This window comes from Lutra lutra, chromosome 7 (genome assembly GCF_902655055.1).
Source record: "Lutra lutra chromosome 7, mLutLut1.2, whole genome shotgun sequence".
Classification (NCBI taxonomy): domain Eukaryota; kingdom Metazoa; phylum Chordata; class Mammalia; order Carnivora; family Mustelidae; genus Lutra; species Lutra lutra.
In genome coordinates, this window is record NC_062284.1 from 147,866,282 (window position 1) to 147,892,079 (window position 25,798).

At 42.4% G+C, this 25,798-nt stretch overlaps 2 gene segments (V, D, J or C); both read right to left on the bottom strand.

The window, feature by feature from the left end:
- The window catches only part of LOC125104246 (immunoglobulin heavy variable 3-74-like), a 227,296-nt gene that overhangs the window by 190,865 nt on the left and 10,633 nt on the right, over window positions 1-25,798 (bottom strand).
- Window positions 1,560-24,892, bottom strand: LOC125104242 (immunoglobulin heavy variable 3-30-like). The segment is given in 4 exon segments: window positions 1,560-1,569; window positions 17,857-17,868; window positions 24,397-24,695; window positions 24,799-24,892. Coding segments are annotated over 4 exon segments (360 nt in total).

The window sequence follows — 25,798 nt, forward strand, 5'->3', positions numbered from 1 at the left end:
GACTATTTCAGGTAGCAGGAGATCAGCTAGATAGCTTATCTAAAGATTGCAAACACCTACAAATCCAATGGGAGATCAAAGAGAAGAACAGCAATTCTAGAAACACAAAATCAACCACTTTCTGAAAGGTAGGACTGGTGGAGAAGTGACTCCAAAGCGATGGGAAGATAGACCGCGGGGGGAGGGGCCGGCTCCCGGCAAGCGGCTGAGCAACGGAGCACAAAATCAGGACTTTTAAAAGTCTGTTCTGCTGAGGGACATCGCTCCAGAGGCTTAACCGGGGTGAAGCCCACGTGGGGTCAGTGTGGCCTCAGGTCCTGTACGGTCACAGAAGGATCAGGGGTGTCTGAGTGTCACAGAGCTTCCAGGTATTAGAACGGGGAAGCCGGCTACAGAGACAGAGCTGAGGAGTGAGCTCTCAGCTCAGGGTTACCTTGAACCGGTTTCAGGCTCGGTCAGCTTGGAGAGTGGCCGGAGGCCAGGGTGACGGGAGAAATTGGGTGCTGTTCTCTGAGGGCACACTGAGGAGTGGGGCCCCGGGCTCTCAGCTCCTCTGGACTGGAGACTGGAGACCACCATCTTCATTCCCATCCTCTGTACTCTATGGAAAGGGCTAAGGGAACAAAAACTCCCAAAAGCAAACCCGAGCGGATTACTCAGCCAGGCTCCTGGTAAGGGCAGTGAAATTCCGCCTGGGGCAAAGACACTTGAGAATCACTACAAAAGACCCCTCCCCCAGAAGATCAACAAGAAATCCAGCCAGGAATAAGTTCACCTACCAAGGAGTGCAGGTTCAATAGCAAGGAGAACAGCGGAATTCCAGAGGAGGAGAAAGCAAAGCACAGAACTCATGCCTTTCTCCCCATGGTTCTTTAGCTTAGCAGTTAATTTAATTTTTTTTCTTTTTCAATTTTTTTTCTCTTCTTCTGCCAATTTTTAAAAACTTTTACTCTTTTCTTTTTTTAGCGTTTTTAAATAGTTTATCTAATATATATATATATATATATATTTTTTTTTTTCTTTATTCATTTTCTTTTTTAATTGTTTATTTTTTTTTCCTTTCTGAACCTCTTTTTATCCACTTTCTCCCCCCTCACGATTTCGGATCTCTTCTGATTTGGTTAAAGCATATTTTCCTGGGGTTATTGCCACCCTTTTAGTATTTTACTTCCTCCTTCATATACTCTTATCTGGACAAAATGACAAGGTGGAAAAATTAACCACAAAAAAAGAACAAGAGGCAGTACCAAAGGCTAGGGACCTAATCAATACAGATATTAGTAATATGTCAGATCTAGAGTTCAGAATGACGATTCTCAAGGTTCTAGCTGGGGTCGAAAAAGCATGGAAGATATTAGAGAAACCCTCTTGGGAGATATAAAAGCCTTTTCTGGAGAAATAAAAGAACTAAAATCTAACCAAGTTGAAATCAAATAAGCTATTAATGAGGTGCAATAAAAAATGGAGGCTCTCACTGCTAGGATAAATGAGGCAGAAGACAGAATTAGCGATATAGAAGACAAAATGACAGAGAATAAAGAAGCTGAACAAAAGAGGGACAAACAGCTACTGGACCACGAGGGGAGAAATCGAGAGATAAGTGAGACCATAAGACGTAACAACATTAGAATAATTGAAATTCCAGAAGAAGAAGAAAGAGAGAGGGGAGCAGAAGGTATATTAGAGAGAATTATTGGAGAGAACTTCCCCAATATGGCAAAGGGAACAAGCATCAAAATCCAGGAGGTTCAGAGAACCCCCCTCAAAGTCATTAAGAATAGGTCCACACCCCATCACCTAATAAGTCAAGTCTTAGTGACAAAGAGAAAATCCTGAAAGCAGCCCTGGAAAAGAATCTGTAACATACAATGGTAAAAATATTAGATCGGGAGCAGACTTATCCACAGAGACCTGGCAGACGAGAAAGAGCTGGCATGATATATTCAGAGCACTAAACGAGAAAAACATGCAGTCAAGAATACTATATCCAGCTAGGCTATCACTGAAAATAGAAGGAGAGATTAAAAGCTTCCAGGACAAACAAAAACTGAAAGAATTTGCAAACACCAAATCAGCTCTACAGGAAATATTGAAAGGGGTCCTCTAAGCAAAGAGAGACGCTAAAAGTAGTAGATCAGAAAGGAACAGAGACAATATACAATAACAGTCACCTTATAGGCAATACAATGGCACTAAATTCATATCTCTCAATAGTTACCCTGAATGTTAAGGGGCTAAATGCCCCAATCAAAAGACACAGAGTGGGGCGCCTGGGTGGCTCAGTGGGTTAAGCCGCTGCCTTCGGCTCAGGTCATGATCCCAGGTCCTGGGTTCCAGCCCCACATCGGGCTTTCTGCTCAGCGGGGAGCCTGCTTCCTCCTCTCTCTCTGCCTGCCTCTCTGCCTACTTGTGATTTCTCTCTGTCAAATAAATAAATAAAATCTTTAAAAAAAAAAGACACAGGGTATCAGAATGGATAAAAAAAACAAAACCCGTCTATATGTTGCCTACAAGAAACTCATTTTAAACCCAAAGACACCTCCATATTTAAAGTGAGGGGGTGGAAAAGAATTTACCATGCTAATGGACATCAGAGGAAAGCAGGAGTGGCAATCCTTATATCAGATCAATTAGATTTTAAGCCAAAGACTATAATAAGAGATGAGGAAGGACACTATATCATACTCAAAGGTACTGTCCAACAAGAAGATCTAACAATTTTAAATATCTATGCCCCTAACGTGGGAGCAGCCAACTATATAAACCAATTAATAACAAAATCAAAGAAACACATCAACAATAATACAATAATAGTAGGGGACTTTAACACTCCCCTCACTGAAATGGACAGATCATCCAAGCAAAAGATCAACAAGGAAATGAAGGCCTTAAATGACACACTGGACCAGATGGACATCACAGATATATTCAGAACATTTCATCCCAAAGCAACAGCATACACATTCTTCTCTAGTGCACATGGAACATTCTCCAGAATAGATCACATCCGCAGTCCTAAATCGGGTCTCAACCGGTATCAAAAGATTGGGATCATTCCCTGCATATTTTCAGACCACAATGCTCTGGAGCTAAAACTCAATCATAAGAGGAAATTTGGAAAGAACCCAAATACAGGGAAACTAAATAACATCCTTCTAAAGAATGAATGGGTCAACCAAAAATTAAAGAAGAATTTAAAGAATTCATGGAAACAAATGATAATGAAAACAACGGTGCAGAATCTGTGGGACACAACAAACGCAGTCCTGAGAGGAAGATATATAGCGGTACAAACTTTTCTCAAGAAACAAGAAAGGTCTCAGGTACACAACCTAACCCTACACCTAAAGGAGCTGGAGAAAGAACAAGAAAGAAACCCTAAACCCAACAGGAGAAGAGAAATCATAAAGATGAGAGCAGAAATCAATGAAATAGAAACCAAAAAAAAACAATAGAACAAATCAACAAAACTAGGAACTGGTTCTTTGAAAGAATTAATAAGATTGATAAACCCCTGGCCATACTTATAAAAAGAAAAGAGAAAGGACCCAAATAAATAAAATCATGAATGAAAGAGGAGAGAACACAACTTACATCAAGGAAATACAGACAATTATAAGAACATACTATGAGCAACTCTACGCCAACAAATTTGACAATCTGGAAGAAAAGGATGAATTCCTAGACATATAAACTACCACAACTGAACCAGGAAGAAATAGAAAGCCTGAACAGACCCATAACCAGTAAGGAGATTGAAACAGTCATCAAAAATCTCCAAACAAACAAAAGCCCAGGGCCAGATGGCTTCCCGGGGGAATTCTACCAAACATTTAAAGAAGAACTAATTCCTATTCTCCTGAAACTGTTCCCAAAAATAGAAATGGAAGGAAAACTTCCAAACTCATTTTATGAGGCCAGCATCACCTTGATCCCAAAACCAGACAAGGATCCCATCAAAAAAGAGAACTAGAGACCAATATCCTTGATGAGCACAGATGCAAAAATTCTCACCAAAATACTAGCCAATAATTCAACAGTACATTAAAAGGATTATTCACCACGACCAAGTGGGATTTATTCCAGGGCTGCAAGGCTGGTTCAACATCCGCAAATCAATCAATGTGATACAACACATTAATAAAAGAAAGAACAAGAACCATATGATACTCTCCATAGATGCTGAAAAAGCATTTGACAAAGTACAGCATCCCTTCCTGATCAAAAATCTTCAAAGTGTGGGGATAGAAGGCACACACCTCAATATTATCAAAGCCATCTATGAAAAACCCACCGCAAATATCATTCTCAATGGAGAAAAACTGAAAGCTTTTCTGCTAAGGTCAGGAACACGGCAGGGATGTCCATTATCACCACTGCTATTCAACATAGCACTAGAAGTCCTAGCCTCAGCAATCAGACAACAAAAGGAAATTAAAGGCATCCAAATCAGCAAAGAAGAAGTCAAACTACCACTCTTCGCCGATGATATGATACTATATGTGGAAAACCCAAAAGACTCCACTCCAAAACTGCTAGAACTTGTACAGGAATTCAGTAATGTGTCAGGACATAAAATCAATGCACAGAAATCAGTTGCATTTCTCTACACCAACAACAAGACAGAAGAAAGAGAAATTAAGGAGTCAATCCCATTTACAATTGCACCCAAAACTATAAGATACCTAGGAATAAACCTAACCAGAGAGGCTAAGAAGCTATACCCAGAAAACTATAAAGTACTCATGAAATAAATTGAGGAAGACACAAAGAAATGGAAAAATGTTCCATGCTCCTGGATTGGAAGAATAAATATTGTGAAAATGTCTATGCTACTTAAAGCAATCTACACATTTAATGCAATTCCTATCAAAGTACCATCCATTTTTTTCAAAGAAATGGAACAAATAATCCTAATATTTATATGGAACCAGAAAAGACCTCGAATAGCCAAAGCAATATTGAAAAAGAAAGCCAAAGTTGGTGGCGTCACAATTCTGGACTTCAAGCTCTACTACAAAGCTGTCATCATCAAGACAGCATGGTACTGGCACAAAAACAGACACATAGATCAATGGAACAGAAGAGAGAGCCCAGAAATAGGCCCTCAACTCTATGGTCAACTCATCTTCGACAAAGCAGGAAAGAATGTCCAATGGAAAAAAGACAGCCTCTTCAATAAATGGTGTTGGGAAAATTGGACAGCCAAATGCAGAAAAATGAAATTGGATCATTTCCTTACACCACACACGAAAATAGACTCAAAATGGATGAAGGATCTCAATGTGAGAAAGGAATCCATCAAAATCCTTGAGGAGAACACAGGCAGCAACCTCTTCGGCCTCAGCCGCAGCAACATCTTCCTAGGATCATAGCCAGAGGCAACAGAAGCAAGGGCAAAAATGATCTATTGGGATTTCATCAAGATCAAAAGCTTTTGCACAGCAAAGGAAACAGTTAACAAAACCAAAATATAACTGACAGAATGGGAGAAGATATTTGCAAGCGACATATCAGATAAAGTGCAAGTGTCCAAAATCTATAAAGAACTTAGCAAACTCAACACCCAAAGAACAAATAATCCAATCAAGAAATGGGCAGAAGACATGAACAGACATTTCTTCAAAGAAGACATCCAGATGGCCAACAGACACATGAAAAAGTGCTCCACATTACTCGGCATCAGGGAAATACAAATCAAAACCACAATGAGATATCACCTCACACCAGTCAGAATGGCAAAAATGAACAAGTCAGGAAATGACAGATGCTGGCGAGGATGCGGAGAAAGTGGAACCCTTCTACACTGTTGGTGGGAATGCAAGCTGGTGCAACCACTCTGGAAAACAGCATGGAGGTTCCTCAAAATGTTGAAAATAGAACTACCCTATGACCCAGCAATTGCACTGCTGGGTATTTACCCTAAAGATACAAATGTAGTGATCAGAAGGGGCACGTGCACCCGAATGTTTATAGCAGCAATGTCTACAATAGCCAAACTATGGGAAGCTCCTAGATGTTCATCAACAGATGAATGGATAAAGAAGATGTGGTATATATACACAATGGAATACTATGCAGCCATCAAAATAAATGAAATCTTGCCATTTGCGATGACGTGGATGGAACTAAAGGGTATCATGCTTAGCGAAAAAGTCAGTTGGAGAAAGACAACTATCATATGATCTCCCTGATATGAGGGAGAGGAGATGCAACATAGGGGGTTAAGAGGTTCGGAGAAGAGTAAATGAAACAAGATGGGATTGGGAGGGAGTCAAACCATAAATGACTCTTAATCTCACAAAACAAACTGAGGGTTGTTGGGGGAAGGGGTTTGGGAGGGGGGGTGGTGTTATGTACATTGGGGAGGGTTTGTGCTATGGTGAGCGCTGTGAAGTGTGTAAACCTGGTGATTCACAGACCTGTACCCCTTGGGATAAAAATATATTATATGTTTATAAAAAAAAAAAAAGAAGTAAGTAAGGAGTGCTCACTTTGGCAGCACACATAGTAAAATTGGAAGTAAGTAAGGAGGTGCTAGTGTGTGAAGAGATGACCAAGCCTTTATTCAACACCAACTATATGCCAAATGTGTAGAATTTTTTTTAATAAAAGTTATCCTAATGTTTGTGTATTTGGATAGCATTTTACTAAAAAAAAAAGGTTATTATGGAATTTGTTGTACTGAACTTCTCATTGTGATGGTAAATAGGTTAATAAATTATTTAAAAAAATTGAAAATAATGAGAATAGTGGGAATGAATTAAAATTAAAAGTTGTATCTATGAAGTAGTGGTGGTTGTTCTCTTGGTTTTATTTTGTTGTTGTTCTTTTCGCTGGCTTTTTGTGGGAGGGGCCTGCTGTGTGGTTTTTCAGGCAGTCTTGCTAGAGTTTAGTCCTCCTGCCCCTCTCAAGGGGCTGGGCTCTGAGGAAACTGTTTCTTCAGGCTTTTGTTCTCTGTTTTTTTTTTTTTTTTTTTTTTTTTTCCCTCCCTTTGTGGCTTTTGGCATTTCTTTGGAGGTCTAGAGGAAAACAAACTGCACCCGGACCTCCGTCTCAGAGAGAAGCCTCAGTCCTTTCCTCTCTGGGTGTTCCAGAGCATATAAATTCCACCCCTTGCTGCTGGCAGAACACATATTCAGTCACATTCTCAGTGGTCAGAAGAAATCCCGCTTTTACCCAAAACCATGAGAAATACTAGTCCTGAGAGCTGACTTCCTGTGGTTGCCTCTGCCATGGCTGTCTGTGCAGGTCCAGACCTCCAGAGAGGTCCCAACTAGAGATAGCACACTGAGATTTTCCTGCTGGTCCAGGCTGGGAGCGTTCAGACTCTCCTGGTCCTAGAGAACACTGGCTAGGATCTCTCTCAGGGGAGGGTGTAGAGAGTGACTCAGACCCCATTTGCACACTGTGCATGCAGAGTACAAAATTCTGTGGTTCTAGAGAGCTCCAGCTGGCATCCACACCAGACTCTCTCATGTGAGCTGCCATGCAGATGCTCTCACGCATGTTGGCAGCTTAGAGACAAAGGCCTGGTTCTTTGCTGCACTCTCTCTGGCTCAGCACCAGGGGTAGTGGTCCTGGGTTCGTGGGCTTCAGCCCCTGTCCCTAACCACCTGATTCAATCAATTTCCCTTTAAGATCTTTTGCTCTTTTTGAGTGCTTTCAACCAGACTCCAAGTTAATGCTGGTCCCCAATCACAGGGCACTCTCATATTGGGGTATGACTTTCCAATGGGTCACTTCTGGTGGCTCCCTCCCCCTCTTATTTATCTTCCAATAGCAGCCTGATGTTCCCACTCCACTTTACTTGTCCACTGGCCTCTTCTGCCCCCATAGAGATCCAGAAGCGTATAATTCTAATCTTAGGCTGATTTCATGGATGATCAGAGTTCTTTGGTAGGTAATCAGCTCACTTTAGGGGACAGGTTGGAATAGTATCTTCTAATTCTCCGCCATCCTGTCTCCTGAGAAAAGGTGTTTATCAGGTGTGAGAGTAATTATTCAAATATTCCAGAGAATAGGAAGTGTCCTGAAAGTGGACCACGAGGTAGCTCGCACACTGGGAGAGAGCACAGAGGAAGTGGTCTTGCCTGCCTCATGGAGCAACCTCCTCCCCAGGCTGACTGGTATCTGGAGGAGCATGCTCTCTTGCTAGGGCTAGGGAAGCAACCTGGGAAGAAGACAATGAAAGCAAATTAAGCCTAACCTATGCATTAGAAGGGGAACAATTAAGATCAGAGCAGAGGGGCGCCTGGGTGGCTCAGTGGGTTAAAGCCTCTGCCTTCGGCTCAGGTCATGATCTCAGGGTCCTGGGATCAAGCCCCGCATCGGGCTCTCTGCTCAGTGGAGAGCCTGCTTCCTCCTCTCTCTCTCTCTCTCTCTCTCTGCCTGCCTCTCTGCCTACATGTGATCTCTGTCTGTCAAATGAATAAATAAAATCTTTAAAAAAAAAGATCAGAGCAGAGATCAATGAATTAGAAACCAGAAATACAGTAGAACACATCAATGAAACTAGAAGCTGGTTCTTTGAAAGAATTAGTAAGATCAATAAGCCACAGGCCAGAATTATCCAAAAGTAAAGAGAAAGGACCTAAATTATTAAATTATTATATTATTAAATTGTTAAGTTATGTAAATTAAATTAGTAAATTATTAAATTACAAATGAAAGTGGAGATAACATGACTAACACCAAGGAGATAGAAACAATCATCAGAATTATTATCAACAGCTATATGTCAATAAGTTAAGCAACCTAGAAGAAATGGATGCATTCCTAGAAACCTATAAACTTCCAAAACTGAAACAGGAAGATATTGACAACCTGAATAGACCAATAACCAGTAAGGCGATTGAATATGGATGCCAAAAGTGTCACGTAGATCGTAGATAATTGCATAATAGTACTTTGAAAGGATTATCCATCACGACCAAGTGGATTTTCCCCGGGCTGACAGGTTCATTCAATATTTGCAAACCAGTCAGTGTGATAGAACAAATTAATAAGAGAAGAGAAGAATAACATGTTCCTCTCAATTGATGCAGAAATAGCATTCGGTAAAATACAACATCTTTTCCTGATTAAAACTCTTCAGAGTGTGGGATAGAAGAAACATTCCTTGATTTCCTAAATTCCATCTGTGAAAAACCCACAGCAAATATCATTCCTTTAAGATCAGGAACATGACAAGGTTACCCCCTTTAGCCACTATTGTTCAGCATAGTGCTAGAAGTTCTAGCAACAGCAATTAGAAAACAAAAAGAAATAAAGGGTATTCAAATGGTCAAAGAAGGAGTCAAACTCTCTCTCTTCAAGATGGCATGATTCTTTATATGGAAGACCTAAAAGACTCCACCCCCAAACAACTAGAACTCACACAGCAATTCGTAACATGGCAGGATACAAAACCTATGCACAGAAATCAGTTGCTTTTATATACACTAACAATGAACCTGTGGAAAGAGAAAATAGAGAATTGACTCCATTTACAATAGCACAAAAATATTAAGATACCTTGGAATACACCTAACCAAAGAGGTAAAGTATCTATACTCCAGAAACTACAGAACACTTATGAAAGAAATGGAAAAAGAAGACTCAAAAAGATGGAAAACATTTCATGTTCATGGTTTGGAAGAATAAATATTGCTAATATTTCTATGTTGCCAAGAACAACCTATACTTTCAATTCCATCCTGTTCAAGTGCTGGAACAAACAATCCTAAAATTTGCACAGAACCAGAAAAGATCCTGAATCAACAAGGAAATGTTGAAAAAGGATAACAAAGCTGGGGACATCATATTGCCTGACTTCAAGCTCTATTACAGAGTAGCGATCACCAAGACAGCAACCTGAGGGTTTTGAAGGGGAGGTGGTGGGAGGTTGGGTGAGCATGGTAGTGGATATTATGGGCGGCAGGTAATGCATGGAACACTGGGTGTGGTACATAAACAGTGAATTCTGGTACACTGAAAAGAAACTAAAAAAAAAAAAAAAGCAGCCTGGTACTGGTACAAAAACAGACACTTAGACCAATGGAACAGAGTAGACGGTCCAGACATGGACCCTCAACTCTATGATCAAGTAATTGACAAAGCAGGGAAAAATATCTAATGGAAAAAAGACAGTCTCTTCAATAAGTGGTGCTGGGGAAATTGCCTATATACAGAAGAATGAAACTCGACCATTCACTTACACCATACACAAATATAAACTCAAGATGGATGAAAGACCTCAATGTGAGACAGGAATTATCCAAATCCTAGAGGAGAACATAGACAGTAACCACTCCGACATTGGCCAAGCTAATTCTTTCAAGACATGTCTCCAAAGGCAAAGGTGATGAAAGCAAAAATGATGTTTTGTGACTTCATCAAGATGAAAAGCTTCTGCACAGCAAAGGAAACAGTCAACAAAACAAAGAGACAATGCAAATGATACTACAAATACTACAAAGGGCTAATATCCAGGATGTAGAAAGAACTCAAACTCAACACTCAAAAAACAGATAATCACATCAATAAATGGGCAGAAGACATGAACAGACACTTCTCCAAAGGACACATATGAATAACCAAGAGGCCCATGAAAAAGTGTTCATCATCATTAGCCTTCAGGTAAATTCAAATCAAAATAGGAAGGGGAGATGAATAATGAGAGACTATGGACTATGGACTCTGAAAAAACAATCTGAGGATTTTGAAGGGGTGGGGGGTGGGAGGTTGGGGGAGACAGGTGGTGGGCATTAAGGAGGGCAGGTATGGCATGGAGCACTGGGTGTGGTGCAGAGAGAATGAATTCTGTTATGCTGAAAAGAAATTAATAAAAAAATAAAATACATACCAGTAACAACAACAAAAAAACACACATTGAGATACCACCTTACGCCAGATAGAATGGCACAAGTGACAATGCATAAACAATGAATCTTGGAAAACTGAAAAAAAGAAATAAAATTTAAAAAAAAGAGAGAGAAGGCAGGAAACAAAAAATGTTGGAGAAGTTCTGGAGAGAGGAGAACCCTCTTACACTGTTGGTGGGAATCCAAGTTGATACAGCCACATTGGAAAAAAGTTGGAGTTCCTAAAAAAAATGAAAACAGAACTATCATATGACCCAGCAATTACACTACTGGGTATTTACCCCAAAGATACAAATTAGTGTAAAGAAGGGCCACAGGAGCCCCAGTGTTCATAGCAGCAATGTCCACAATTGCCAAACTGTGGAAACAGTTGAAATGCCCTTCAACAGAGGAATGGATAAGGAAGATGCAGTTCATATCTACAACAGAATATTACTCATCCATCACAAAGGATGAATACCCAACTTTTTTATCAGCATGGATGAGACTGGAGGCAATTATACTGAGTGAAATAAGTTAAGCAGAGAAAGACCATTATCATAGGTTTCCCTTATTTGTGGAAGATAAGGAGTCATGGAGGTCATTAGGAGAAGTAAGGGAAAAATGAAGGTGTGGGAATCAGAGGGTGAAATGAACCACAATAGACTATGGACACTGAGAAATAAAGTGAAGGTTTTAGAAAGGAGGATGGTGGAGGTTGGGTTATCATGGGATGGGTATTAAGGAGGCACATGTTGCATGGAGCCCCGGGTGTTATATGTAAACAATGAGTCTTGGAATACTACATCAAACACTAATGATGTGCTGCATGGTGACTAAAATAACATAACAATAAAAAATAAAAACTAAGTGCATGGCCCTCAGTTATAGAGTGTCTTTAGATTTGTGGTCCCTGTCACCCCCTCAGCCCAGCACAGATGAGCCTTCCACAGGTTTCTGACAGAGGCAGGATGTGGGTTTTCACATTGTGTCTCTTGCACAGTAATACACGGCCGTGTCCTCAGAGTTCAGGCTGCTGATCTGTAGATAGGCTGTGCTGACAGAGGTGTCCGTGGAGAAAACAAACTGACCAGAGAAGCCCTGAGCGTATGTTGGATTCCCAATGTTCGTGTTGATATATCCCATGTACTACAGGCTCTTTCCTGGTGCCTGTCGCACCCACCTCATTGCATAGCTGGTGAAGGTGTACCCAGATGCCTTGCAGGAGACCTTCACGGATTCCCCAGGCTTCCTCACCTCAGCCTCAGACTGCACCAGCTGCACCTGGGAGTGGACACCTGTGGAGAGGGCATAGGAGGGGATGAAGTCATGCTAACTGGCCCTGTCCCCCTCCTCTGCCAAAGGACTGGAGAAATCACCTACCTGTAGCCAATACCACCAGGAAGAGGATTCTCCAGCTCCAGTCCATGGTGAGGTGCTGTGCTCTCATGGTATCTACAAAGGATTGTGTGCAGCTGTTGGGTGATGTTCTCAGGGCCCAAACATGTGTTTATTTAAGCGAGTAGACTTTGGCTCATTTGCATATTCACAAAGCAGAATATTTCATATCAGGAAATGGCTCATCCAGAGAGAAGACACATCAGAGGGGAAACACATTCCTGGGATGCTGAGGTCCCACATCTGAACATCTCTTTGAGGATATACACCCTTGCCACATCCCCGACTCTGTGTTACCAGGGCTCTTTCCACAGAGAATGAGCTCGAGTACAGAGCTGTGGAGGCTACTGGGTAAGGCAGTTTCCCTAGGAGCAGAAGCGAGTGCTGGTCTGGGAACAGGGGACCAGGGATGGGAAACCTGATGTGTCAGTCCCTGTGGACCAGTGTCTGTGATGCCCTGTGCACCCCCCTTCTCAGGTGGAGAAGTGGGGTCTGGGTAGAGAAACACCTGAACCTGAGTCAGGTCACCTGGATGATGTGTTTGATGGACCCAAATGCACATATTGTAATGAAATGCTGGTAAACCTAACATAACCATGTGTGTAAAAATTACATATTCCTACAGAGTCTCTTCTAATCGTAATGTGTTCAAATGTTAACATCAAGAAGTCATCCCCCTATTTAAGATAAAAAGTCATGATCATCAAACTAAAAATGATTTAATTAATGAAAGATATCTCATTTAATGGTAAGTGACTGAACCATTTCCTTGGAAGCCATGAACAAGGTTCCATCATACCCTGTATCATTATTTTCGTGGATAAAGAAGATGTGGTATATATATACAATGGAATTTACTTCTTCATAAAAAATTTGCAAAGACATTGATGGAACTAGAAACTATTATGCAAGGGTGAAATAAGTCGACCAGGGAGAGACAATTATCATAAAATTTCACTCATATGCGGAATTTAAGAAACAAAACACGATCTGGGGGAAGGGAGGGAAAAATAAAATAAGACGAAATCAGAGAGTGAGACAAACCCTGAGAGACTCTTAAGTCTAGGAAACAAACTGAGGGTTGCTAGAGGTGAGGGGCTGGTGTCTGGGGTAAGTGGATGATGGACATTGAGCAGGATATGTGATGTAATGTGCACTGGGTGTTATAGGCAACTGATGAGTAACTGAACTTTACTCCAAAACTAATGATACACTATGTGTTAATTAAGTGAATTTAAATTAAATTGAAAAACCTTTTCATTTGGAGAAGCAAAGTAACAAGTACTAAATATGTAACAACAAACCAAATCCCTATTATTCATGTGTGACATGAGGAATCTGGTTTCTGGTCAGATCTGTCAAAGCCTGGAAGTCTTTAGTCTGCCCATAAGCTGAACAACTGGAAGTCACCAGCTCTTCTCAGACCCACCAGAGATGTTGTGATAGGATATCTTTGTCTGATCAGGCAGCTGTGAAAAATACCACTGCCTGGGTAGTGTATAAACTGTAGAAATGAATTCCATCAGAGTTATGAAAGATTGAAGTTCAATGTCAAGTCATGCAGCACATCCAGGCTGCCTTGCTCAGCCTGTGCTGGGAGGGGGTTATTCCCATTGATCTCCAAAATGTTGTGGACAGGAGGTCCAGGCTTCTCTTTAGAGGCTCATATTGTTCTCAGGGTCTTGACGAGGAGCTCCAGGGTTATGCTGAGATGGTTAACCCATAACCACCCCCTCATCAAGTATTTCCACATCCTTCCTGATTTCTCTGGAACAAAATCTCTCCTTCTTTCCAGTAGGAACAGGCTGAGAATTTCCCCAAATTTTCAGTTCTGCTTCATACTGATTAATGATTATGTCTTCATATCATTTGTTCATACCACACTTTATCATAAGAATTCAAGAGAAGCCTTCTGATGCTTTACCTTTGCTCAGAAATTCCCTCAGCCTCTTACCAAGTTGCACCTCTCCCTAATTCTTCCATTCAGATCTCAATGCAAGTACGCTCTCTACCAGTCTACAGCATAGGTCACCTCCCCTCTGTTTCCCAAAGGCACATTCCTCATCTTGTCTGTGACAACATCAGAGTGGCCCATAATATTTATGTCTTACCACATACAGTCCTTAAGCATTTAGATACTCTCTATGAAGATTGGGGCTTTCATTGTAGGTCTCTTCTTTCCTTCTGGGGTCTCCCATGAATCACCCTTTATGACCCCTTCCTGGCAATGTAGGCTTCTTCTGCACACATCACAGAAGCCTGCTAGCCCTTACCCGTACTCAGATTCAAACGGCTTCCATGATTTAGGTCTTTGTTACAGCAGATCCACAGTTCTTAGGATGCTATAACAGAGAGCATAAACCAGGTAGCTTACAAATACATTTCTCACATTTCTGGAGCCTTCGAAGTGCAAGATCAAGGTATTGGCATATTCGCTGTGTAGTGCGTGCCTCCATCTGGATCATTGGGCATGTCTTTAAACTGTGTCTTCATATGGCAAATGGAAGATTTTGAGGATCCTATGGGATCATAATAGCTCTGATTCCATTCATAACCAAACATTCTCCCAGAGCCCTTACTCCTTTGCCATCTAATTGGACATTACATTAGAACACTTGAATTTGCAGGGGACACATATATTCATATCATAGTTCAGGGAAAACTGTGATCCAAAAATTGAGTTTACAAATGGGCATATGCAAGGAATTAGCAACTTACTAAGGCAAAAGCCACCTGCAGATATATCCACAGGACCCACAGGAAAGTAGAGAAATATCTACAGGACCCACAAGAAAATAGGAAAATTGAAAGGCAGATGGTGAATTGATGAAGGTTCGGTGTCAAGATGTCTGAGTTGAAGCTCCTGTGGAATTGGTGACCACCTTAGGGGTTTCCTACAAGTTTGTGTTTTAAGTCCAGAAGCCCCACCTCATTCCCCCAGGAATGAAAGGATGAACATCTGCTGTGCTTCTGAGGTGGGGAAAGATCCTCTTAAGAAACTCGCCAGATAATTCAAGAACTGGAGGAAGTTAAATGCCAACATCCAGTTCATTCTAGATTTTGCGTTGGGTAAGGGAAGCACCCCTCCTCCCCTCCCCTTAGGCCTTCCTGTGTCACCTCAGTGAGGTGTAACCTGAGATTCTCTTGTGAGGAAGACATCAAGGGTCTCAGGTCAGAGATAGAGAGACCAATCATAAACTACAAATACCTGTTTATACCCACAGCTTATGCCCCTACCATAGGGATCTTCTATAATAATAACAAGAAAAAAGCAAAGAGAGCTAGAAAACCAGAAGTTATTTTTGAATTCTATATGGAATTCAGCTTAAAATGAGTCAAAAGCAGGGACATGAGAGGAAATGTCAGTGTTGTCTCATCAGTGGTTGATTCATTATTTTTCTTCTGAAACATATTTTGGGCCAGAGTTCCCAGGTTAGCCGCACTCTAGGGTCTGTCATCATGGTAGACATTCGTTATTGAGTCTCACTCTACAACTGGCACCTGGTGGGGATCAGGAAAGAGTGACAGGACTCCAGCCCCATGGGGCTCAGGGTCCAGGACAGGTTGAGGGAGAAGTTACAATAGGGCAGAGTGAGGACATGGTGACTTTCTGTAGGATAATTGAAGGACAGCAGTGGATGGGCAGGGATCCACACTCTACCAGCCAGATCTGATGATTCATGTGTTTCCTGTGTGGAAGCCAGGAAACACGTTTCAGACACAACCTCCAAGGCTGCTCTCATAGACTCCAGAACAGGACCCAGCAGTACTGTGATGGGTTTTTGTCTCTGGTTGTCATCCTCCAGGTCATCCTGCCTATTTCATTGGGGGAAATCAGAGAGTGTATCCCATGAGGTGGGCTGCCTTTCCACTGAAGAGATGGAGCAGTGCCTCCAGAAGGACAGTTCCTGATCACCAGTGTCCACCCACTTGGATAATGAGCCAGAGGATAAACTGTATCTAGGAGGACAAGGACCCAGTTTGGGTAGATGTCCTGGGGGTGTTTTCATAACCATGTGGAGATAGTGTGTGCCTGTTGAGGGCAGAGAACAGGAACTAAGCTCTCAGAAAGCCTGGGCTGTGCAGGTGCTTCTCAGGGATGATGAGAATTCCTGCAGGTCCTCTTTGGAGAAAGAAAAACAGGATATGGATAAGGTTGATGAAGGAAAGTTCCCCAGGGACTGGTGAGATCTCATCTAACATAGACAATGTTATCTCGTTCTGGTTGGCTACATGGAGAATATGAGAAATTAGAGAATGAAGAAATAACTATATATAGCCCTGAGTGAATCTAGAGAGGCTAGAGGGGAAACCCCCTATTTCAATAGAAAGCCCCTCACCCCCAACTGCCCCGGCTCCTGGGTCTGATTTGTGTCTGTGGATCTTGAGTGCATCGTGCTGAAGTGAGCACCCCCAGGTGTCCTGAGCACCTCAAGAGCACTGAACTATCTGATCCTTCTGTCCTAAGTACTCCCTGGTGCCCTGAGAGCCCCCTGGTGTTTTGACTGACTCCTGAGCACCTGTTGGGGACCTGAGCTCCCTCTGGTGACCAGAGAGCCTCCTGGGGCCTTGAGCACCCCTGCAGCCCAGCTACTCCTGTGTCCCTGCAGGAAAGTTTGTGTCTCGGTTCACCCCAAGAGTGTACACACTGTGTACACACATTACAGTAACACACTGTGCTGTCCTCAGCTCTTAGGCTGTTCACCTGCAGAATCAGCATGGCCTTGCCATTGTCTCAGGAGATGGTGAATTGGCCCTTCACAGTGTCTTCGTATTATTTGTAACTACCACCACTCATAATGGCTGAGACACACTGCAGCCCCTTCCCTAGAGCCTGGAAAACCCAATCATGCCGTAGTCACTGAAAGTGAACCCAGAGACTGCACAGGAGAGACTCAGGGACCCCCCAGGCTTCCCAGGTCTCCCCCAGACTCCACCAGCTGCACTTCACACTGGACACCTGCAGACACAAGACATCCTGGTCAAGAAACTGTCCTTCACTTACTGTTTTTCTTACTCATATCCACTTTCTTATTCAATGTCTCTTGTTCTCTGTAAATGACCTTTGAAAAGAATAACAAGGAAAACCCAGCCAAGAATAAACTCCATCACGAGCTGTCTCTGTTCTGTCCTGAACACTGAATGGAAAGCCTGGGAATCCCAAGACTGGGGCTCCCATCCTAGCTGCAGGGTTGGGGCAGGGCTGGTTTAATCAGCAGAAGGTGAACCCTATTTGCATGATCCTTGACTATATAGCCAGCATGCTATCTATCCTGACAGAGAGGACAGTAACCAGAGCAAGTGTGACTGCCTTTGATTTGGTGATGCTGACAGGATTTGGGAAAAGATCAAGTTTAATTATATGATTTTCAGAGTACCTGCTTGGTTTCCATTTACCAGTTTGATTTCACATAGTCACTCATATCGAGAGTGTAGGTATCATGTTTCCCCTTAAAGTGACATAATCCTACATCCAGAATTGTGGAGGGTTTAGAGTTGTCCAAGAATACTCAGGTGAGAGGGAGCCCCGGGATTTGGACCTGTGCTCCTCTCACAGGACCTACTACTCACCCTGAGCCCCCTGCAGGATGGAGTGCACAGGCTCATGCAGAACGTAAGATCCTGCCTGTAGTGAGGACAAGGTGACTTTGTTCTAGAATTTATCTGAAATACAGAATCAGGGTGCGTGCAGGTGGTCTTTCAAGTCTCTAAGGTTTCACTGTCACTGTCTTCATCCCAAGTCATCTCTGGGAGTATTTGTAATAGTTTTGATGAGTGTGCTTGACGCAGGATGGACTGCACACAGGCAGAGAGTGTGATATGAGGAACACAGGTGTCCAAATCAACAGTATCCAGAGCGAGCAAATACATTTTCCACAAAATTCCTGTATTTGCAATTCTTTCTTCCTTCCTCGTTCCTTCTTTACTCTGTCCTTACATTGTTATTGATCCTCATGGTACCTCACACTAGCTTTAATTTTCTAGAATATATAATTTTGTAACTGTGTGAAATTTACCTTTATTTCTAGGGCTTCTATTACTGAACCAAATACTTGACAATACCCCCATATTTATTATAATTTTTTAATGATGGGCAGCTTTCGAAAGATGACATAGAGCACAATATGTCCACTTTTAAGCCGATGATTGGGCTTGGAATTGTTCCCATGTTTCTGTATTTTATTTTCATTTATGTATTTATTTATTTATCTATTTATTTTAGTTACCATATGGACATCATTAGTTTTGATGTAGTGTTTCTGTATTTCAATAAACTCACTAATCAGATTGGAGTTGCAAGAGCTAAAGAAGTAAATAGAATAAACTTCAGATCAACAAATTCGTGTCAGTATACCTTCTAATTGTGTTCATGAGACAAACAATAATCTTAAACTCTCAGGAGTGACAAGTACTCACAGGGGCTAAGAACCAGCATCTTGGCATATTGTGACTGCAGATCTCTGATGACAAATAAACTATCACCAGGTTTAGACAGAACATTTAATGGATTTCTTGACATCACGTGTGCTAATGGTGTTATAGTGTGAAGTTCTCCAGGACCATATCATTAAATCAATCCTGTCCTCATGCATTCCTATCCTGTAGGATGGGGAAAAATCATAAAAAGCCTCCCCACACCCTGGTGGTCCTGGCAGGGTGGGAGGAAGATGACTCAGAGCAGGAATGCATGGAGATCCATGCATCCTGAGTCCACCACAGAAATAAAGAATTTACCTGCAGAGGAAGCCCTCAGAAGACACATCCTGTGGTCACAGGTGGAGCCCCATTGGATCTGGGATGGGAACAGACGTCACAACCTCAGTTCTGTTGAGGACCACACACACTTTTCACATGGAATGAAAGCCTTAGTCTTCAGGGAAAAGTAGGGAAACAGGAAGCTGAGGACACCCAGGGACCACTGGAGCTGTGGGAGGGGACAACCAGGAAGAACAGAATGACTGTGTACCCAGAGACAGGCAAAAATACATGGACTTGGACCACTGGTGGAGGAGGGGCAGGGACACATGAAGTCCTCCCCTGACCCAGGTACCTGGGAACACCTGAGGCTAAGGCTACATCATCGAGTCAGAGTCCATGTTGTCTGAAGCCTTCCACCACACTAATGACTGTCACCTGAGTAAAGCAGAGGCGTGTACTGGAGAGTGGAAGTAGATTATACATGGGGGAGCTCAAGGAGCTCACAGTGCTGATCCGGGACCAAAAACAGGAGATCTCTGGAGGAATCTGAACTCTTGTGTGGCTACAGTAGGGACACATTTCACTGCTGCTACCCAGACAGCCCGTTTTCCAGTGGAGCCAGGAAGAGAGTCACACACTCCACAGCATAGGCCTCACAAAGGGAGGGTGTGATCATCTACAGGAAGCATAAAACATAACAATATAATACCAAGTGCCCTGTGCATGGTACACATTCATGAAACCCCACCATAATTCCAGGGGCTCCGTACAGTTAGGGAACCTCTCTGTTCCACCCGCCCCTCTAGTCCCTTGTGGTTCAAATGCTGTGTGTGCAAGTTTGGGGACAGCAGCTCCATGTACAAATCATGTGGAAATTTCTCAAAGCTGGGTCACTCCACTGTATTTGGCAATTCAGAGCTGCTCCACTCATCATGAGTGGATTTAACTTCCCTGAAACACCTTCACTACCAGATATGTTCACGTGTAAAGGACAGAATAGGATGGCAGAGCTGTCAGATTTTGTCATTGCTCCAATCAGTGTCACCTCCCTGGGAACTTCCTGGGAGACCACTCACCTCTCAGTGACATATTTACACAAGTAACGCCTTCTCTGTTCCTGCAATGACACTTGATACTAGTGTTACAGGGGCAGATCAGCCCCTTTATAACCTGTGTCCTCAACACTGCACTCAATGATTTAGATCAGTGCTCTGTGAAGGCGCTTCTCTCATTGTCTTCATGAACAGAGCTGTGGATGCAGGATCTTGTCCCCTGGCTCCCCTGTAGGTTGTTAATATGAATTAAATAATAAATACACTATGTGCCTGATAGAGGGATTGAAGATCATGAGAAGCTGGCAGATGCAGTTATGAGGACACATCTGGACCGTGTGTTAGGGCCTGGAAGAGTTGGCTGACCAGATTGGGGACTGCAGACAGGAAGAGACACCCACAGCATCCGGGTCAAGGGGAGTCTCAAACTCACAATTTGTTCTCTGGGCCCTTAATCTGCACAGACAGAGGTGAGTGTCCACCCTGGCTCCAGGGTGTGTGTGGATCTGGATAGAGAGCAGCTGACATCACAGGTCAGAGGGAAGGAAATAAACCGGAGTGTTCATATTTATGTGGGTATGGGTGGGTTGTTATGGGGTTCTCATCCCCAGGAACAATACAACTGGCATGTGGGGTAACAGGTGTCTGTAATGTGGACATTGTCAATGACAACTTTGGCTGGATACTAGGGTGTGTTACCTAAGTAGTTCAGAGACCCATTAAGAAAAGGACTGCATAGGTGTGCCTGGGTGGCTCAGTTGGTTAAAGTCTCTGCCTTTGGCTCAGGTCATGATCCCAGGGTCCTGGGATCAAGCCCTGCATTGAGCTCTCTGCTCAGTGGGGAGCCAGCTCCCCCCCCCCACCTGCCTCTCTACCTGCTCATGATCTCTGTCTGTCAAATAAATAAATAAAATCTTAAAAGAAAAGAAAAGGATTGCATCAACATCTGAGAGGAGAACACAGACAGTAACATTTTAGATCCTCAAGTGCAACAACTTCTTGCAAGATGGGTCTCTAAAAGCAAGGGAAACACAAACAGAAAGGAATTTTTGGACTTCACCAAGATAAAAATCTTCTGCAATGCAAAGGAAACAGTCAACAAAACTAAAAGGCAACCTATGGAATGGGAGAAGATATTTGCAAATGACACTACAGAAAAAGGGTTGATATCCAAGATCTATAAAGAACTTCCCAGACTGAACACCCAAAAAACAAATAATCCAGTCAAAAAATGGGCAGAAGGCATGAATAGACACTTCTCCAGAGAGACATACAAGTGGAAAACTGACACTTGAAAAAATGCTGCACATCTCTTGTCACCATGGAAATATAAATCAAAACCACAATGAGATATCACCTTTCATGAGTAGAAAGACTAAAATTAACAAGACAGGGAACAACAAATGTTGGAGAGGATGTGGAGAAATGGGAACTCTCTTATGCTGTAGGTGCGAATGCATGTTGATACAGCCACCTTGGAAAACAGTATCTAGATTCCTCAAAAGTTAAAAATAGAACTACCCTATGACTCAGCAATTGTTCTACTGGGTATTTACCCCAAAGATACAGCTGTAGTGAAAAAAGGTGCACATGCACCCCAATAGTCATAGGAATAATGTCCATTATAGGGAATCTGTGGAAGGAGGTGAGATGTCCTTCCACATATGAATGGATAAAGATGTGGTCCATATATACAATGGAATATTTCTCAGCCATCCGACAGGATGAATACCTACCATTTCATCGCTTGGATGGAACTGGGGGGTGTTATGTCAAGTAGAATAAGTCAAGCAGAGAAAGATAATTATCCTATGGTTTCACCTCTATGTGGAACATAAGGGATAATGAGGAGGACCACAGAGAAAGTAAATTATCATACGGGTTTACTTACTTGTGGAGCATAAGGAATAACACAGAAGATATTAGGAGATTAAAGGAAAACTGAATTGTGGCAAATCAGAGGGGGAGATGAAGCATAAGAGAGTGAGGACTCTGAGAAACAAACTGAAGGTTTGGGAGTGGAGGGGGTGGAGGGATGGGTGAGCCTGGTGGTGGGTATTAAGGAGGACACGTACTGCATGGAGCACTGGGTGTGCTGCATAAACAGTGTATTTTGGACACTGAAAAATAAAAAACAGAGAGGGAGACAAACCATGAGAGACTCTGGATCTCGGAAACAAACAAGGATTACAGAAGTGAATGTGGTGGGGGATGGGGTAGGCAGGTGATCGGTATTAAGGAGGGCAGGTGATGCGATGAGCACTGGGTGTTATACACAACTAATGAAACTTTGAACAATACATCAAAAGCTGATGATGTACTATATGCTGGCTAAGTGAACATTAAAAAAGAATATAGACTTTTTTCACTTTAAAATTTTTTTTAATTATTTTATTTTATTTTAAGATTTTATTTATTTATTTGACAGAGATCACAAGTAGGCAGAGAGAGAGAGAGAAAGAGAGAGAGAGAGAGAGAGAGAGAGAGAGAGGAGGAAGCAGGTTCTCCACTGAGCAGAGAGCCCAACGTGGGACTTGATCCCAGGACCCTGAGATCATGACCTGAGCTGAGGCTTAACCACTGAGCCACCCAGGAGCCCCACTTTTTTTTTTTAATTTCTTTTCAGTGTTCCAGACTTCATTGTTCATGAACCAAGGAAATAAGGGCTTTGAGGGGTGCCTGGGTGGCTCAGTGGATTAAGCCTCTGCCTTCGGTTCAGGTCATGATCCCAGGGTCCTGGAATCAAGCCCCTCATCGGACTCTCTGCTCGGAGGGGAGCCTACTTCACCCTCTCTCTCTCTGCCTGCCTCTCTCCCTACTTGTGATCTGGCTGTGAAATAAATAAATAAAATCTTTAAAAATAAAAAAAAATTAAAAAATTAAAATAAGGGCTTTGAATGACACACTGGACCAGATAGACTTCTTTGTTATTTACTTGGGCTCTTTCTCTTTCATTTTGATAAACGTAGGTAGAGTATTCTCAGGTGTATTGTGTTTTTTTTTTTCCCCAAAGTATCACGTGACATGATGAGCACAAAGTTTTATACTGAACAGATGGAGCATTGAATATTATATCAAAAGTCAATGATGTACTATTTCTCGGCTAATTGAATTAGAAAACAACATAGGCAGACCCTGGTTTCCTTTTTTTTTTTTAATTTTTATTTTTTATAAACATATAATGTATTTTTATCCCCAGGGGTACAGGTCTGTGAATCACCAGGTTTACACATTTCACAGCACTCATCACAGCACATACCCTCCCCAATGTCCATAACCCGCCCGCCTCCCAAACCCCTTCCCCCAGCAACCCTCAGTTTGTTTTGTGAGATTAAGAGTCACTTATGGTTTGTCTCCCTCCCAATCCCATCTTGTTTCATTCATTCTTCTTCTACCCCCTTAATCCCCCATCAGACCCTGGTTTCTTTAATCTGTTCTGTGTTTCTTAGTTTCTATATAATCTCTTTCTGCTCTAATCTTGCTATTTCATTCCTTCTGCTATATTTAGGATTCAGCTGCTGCTATTTCTCTAGCATCTTTAGGTGTAATGTTAGGTTGTTTATTTGAGATTTTTCTTGCTTCTTTTTTTTTTTTAAAGATTTTATTTATTTATTTGACAGAGAGAGATCACAAGTAGACGGAGAGGCAGGCAGAGAGAGAGAGAGAGGGAAGCAGGCTCCCTGCTGAGCAGAGAGCCTGACGCGGGACTCGATCCCAGGACCCTGAGATCATGACCTGAGCCGAAGGCAGCGGCTTAACCCACTGAGCCACCCAGGCGCCCAAGATTTTTCTTGCTTCTTGAGGTACTCCTGTATGGTGTGTATTTCTGTCTTAAGACCACCTTTACTGCAGAGAAATTACAGGATGGTGGTAATGGTTTTCTACTATTTTCTTAAATTTAATTTTATTTTTTCAGTGGAGGTTTTATACTGCTGTGTGTGTGTGTGTGTGTGTGTGTGTGTGTGTGTGTGTGTGTGTGATCTTCTGGCTCTGCTGGAGGTTTTTGTGATCCACAGTGAGTGCCACTGAGATTCTTTTAAAGGTTTTGTTGACCTGCATCAGGATATTTGTAATTTATTGGTATTTAAGGACAAGAGGAAACTAATGTAACTGACTCTTTTTTTTTTTTTTTTGCATGTTTGTATATTTGTCTTCCTGCTACAACTAAGTTTCAGTCAGAGAGTGAATAGGTAAGCACAGAATAATGTCAAGGAAAGTCCCTTGGGGAAACTGCTCTATGGAGAGGAAACCCCAGACCCTGACAGGAAATATGCCATAGATTCCATCTGCTCCTGCTCCTGGGATTAAATTGGTGAGAAGTGTGCACCCTCTGCTGGTCTGATACCCTTGTAGTTTGAGGTTTGTGTCGGCTCACACTGATGTCCCCTCACTGTGTCTGTTACACAGAAATACACGGCTGTGTCCTCAGTTCTCAGGCTGTCCATCTGCAGATACAGCGTGTTCTTGCCGTTGTCTCTGGAGATGGTGAATCGGCCCTTCACAGAGTCTGCGTAGAATGTGTTACTTCCATCATAGCTAATACTTGCGTCCCACTGCAGCCCCTTCCCTGGAGTCTGGCGGATCCAACTCATGCCAGTACTACTGAAGGTGAATCCAGAGACTGCACAGGAGAGTCTCAGGGACCCCCCAGGCTTCACCAGGTCTCCCCCAGACTCCACCAGCTGCACCTCACACTGGACACCTGCAGACACAAGACATCCTCATCAGGAAAATGTCACACAACCATGGTTTCTCTCACTCATATCCTCTCACATCCTCAATTTCTTTTGTTCTCCAGGAATTACCTTTTAAAAGAGCAACAAGGAAAACCCAGCCAAGCACAAAGTCCATGGTGAGTTTTGGTGTTCTGTCCTGATTAGTGAATGTGGACACCTGGAAATCCCAGGCCTGGGACTCCTCTTCCAGCTGCATGGTCTGGGCTGGACTCTTTTATTCAGTGGAGGGAAGACCCTATTTGCATGTCCTCTGAGTATATTGTTAGCTCCAGACATAGGATCAATTCATTGCAAGTTAAAAACAAAGATTGCATTGCTTATGGATCACTTTGTTTAGATGGCACTTTGAAAATATGCAGTATTCTTTTTTTGTTTGTTTGTTTAAAAAATGCATTTATCAGACCCCTGGGCATCTCAGTGGGTTAAAGCCTCTGCCTTTGGCTCAGGTCATGATCCTGGATTCCTGGGATCGAGCACCCCCCTTGGGCTTTCTGTTGGGCCAGGGAGTCTGCTTCACCACCCACCTCTCTCTGCTTGCCTCTCTGACAACTTGTGATCTCTGTCAATATAAATAAATAAAATGTTTAAAAAATGCATTTATTGGTGGGAAATGTTGGAACAGGACATCAATAATATAAATTCCCATTCAGAGTTAAGAGTTCTATTAAAGCCTACTTTAAATATCCTTCAATATATGAATGGATAAAGTTTGCAAAAGTACTAGGACTATCAGTTTCCAAGCTTTCAGTTGTGTTCCATTGTCCTGTGTGTCCGTTTTTATGCCAGCACCATACTGTTTTCATGAAAGAGCTTTGTAATCTAGCTTGAAATTGGGGTGTGGTGACTCCAGGTGGAGTCAGTTGTTTGCTCTCTTTATTTCTTTTTTATTAAAAATTTTATTTATTTATTTAAATGTCTTTCAGTGTTCAGAATTCATTTTATATGCACCACACCTAGTGGTCCATGCAATACATGTCCTCCACAATACCCACCACCAGGCTCACCCAACCTCCCACCCCTCTCCCCCCCAAAACCCTCAGTTAGTTCCTCTGAGTCCACAGTCTCTCAT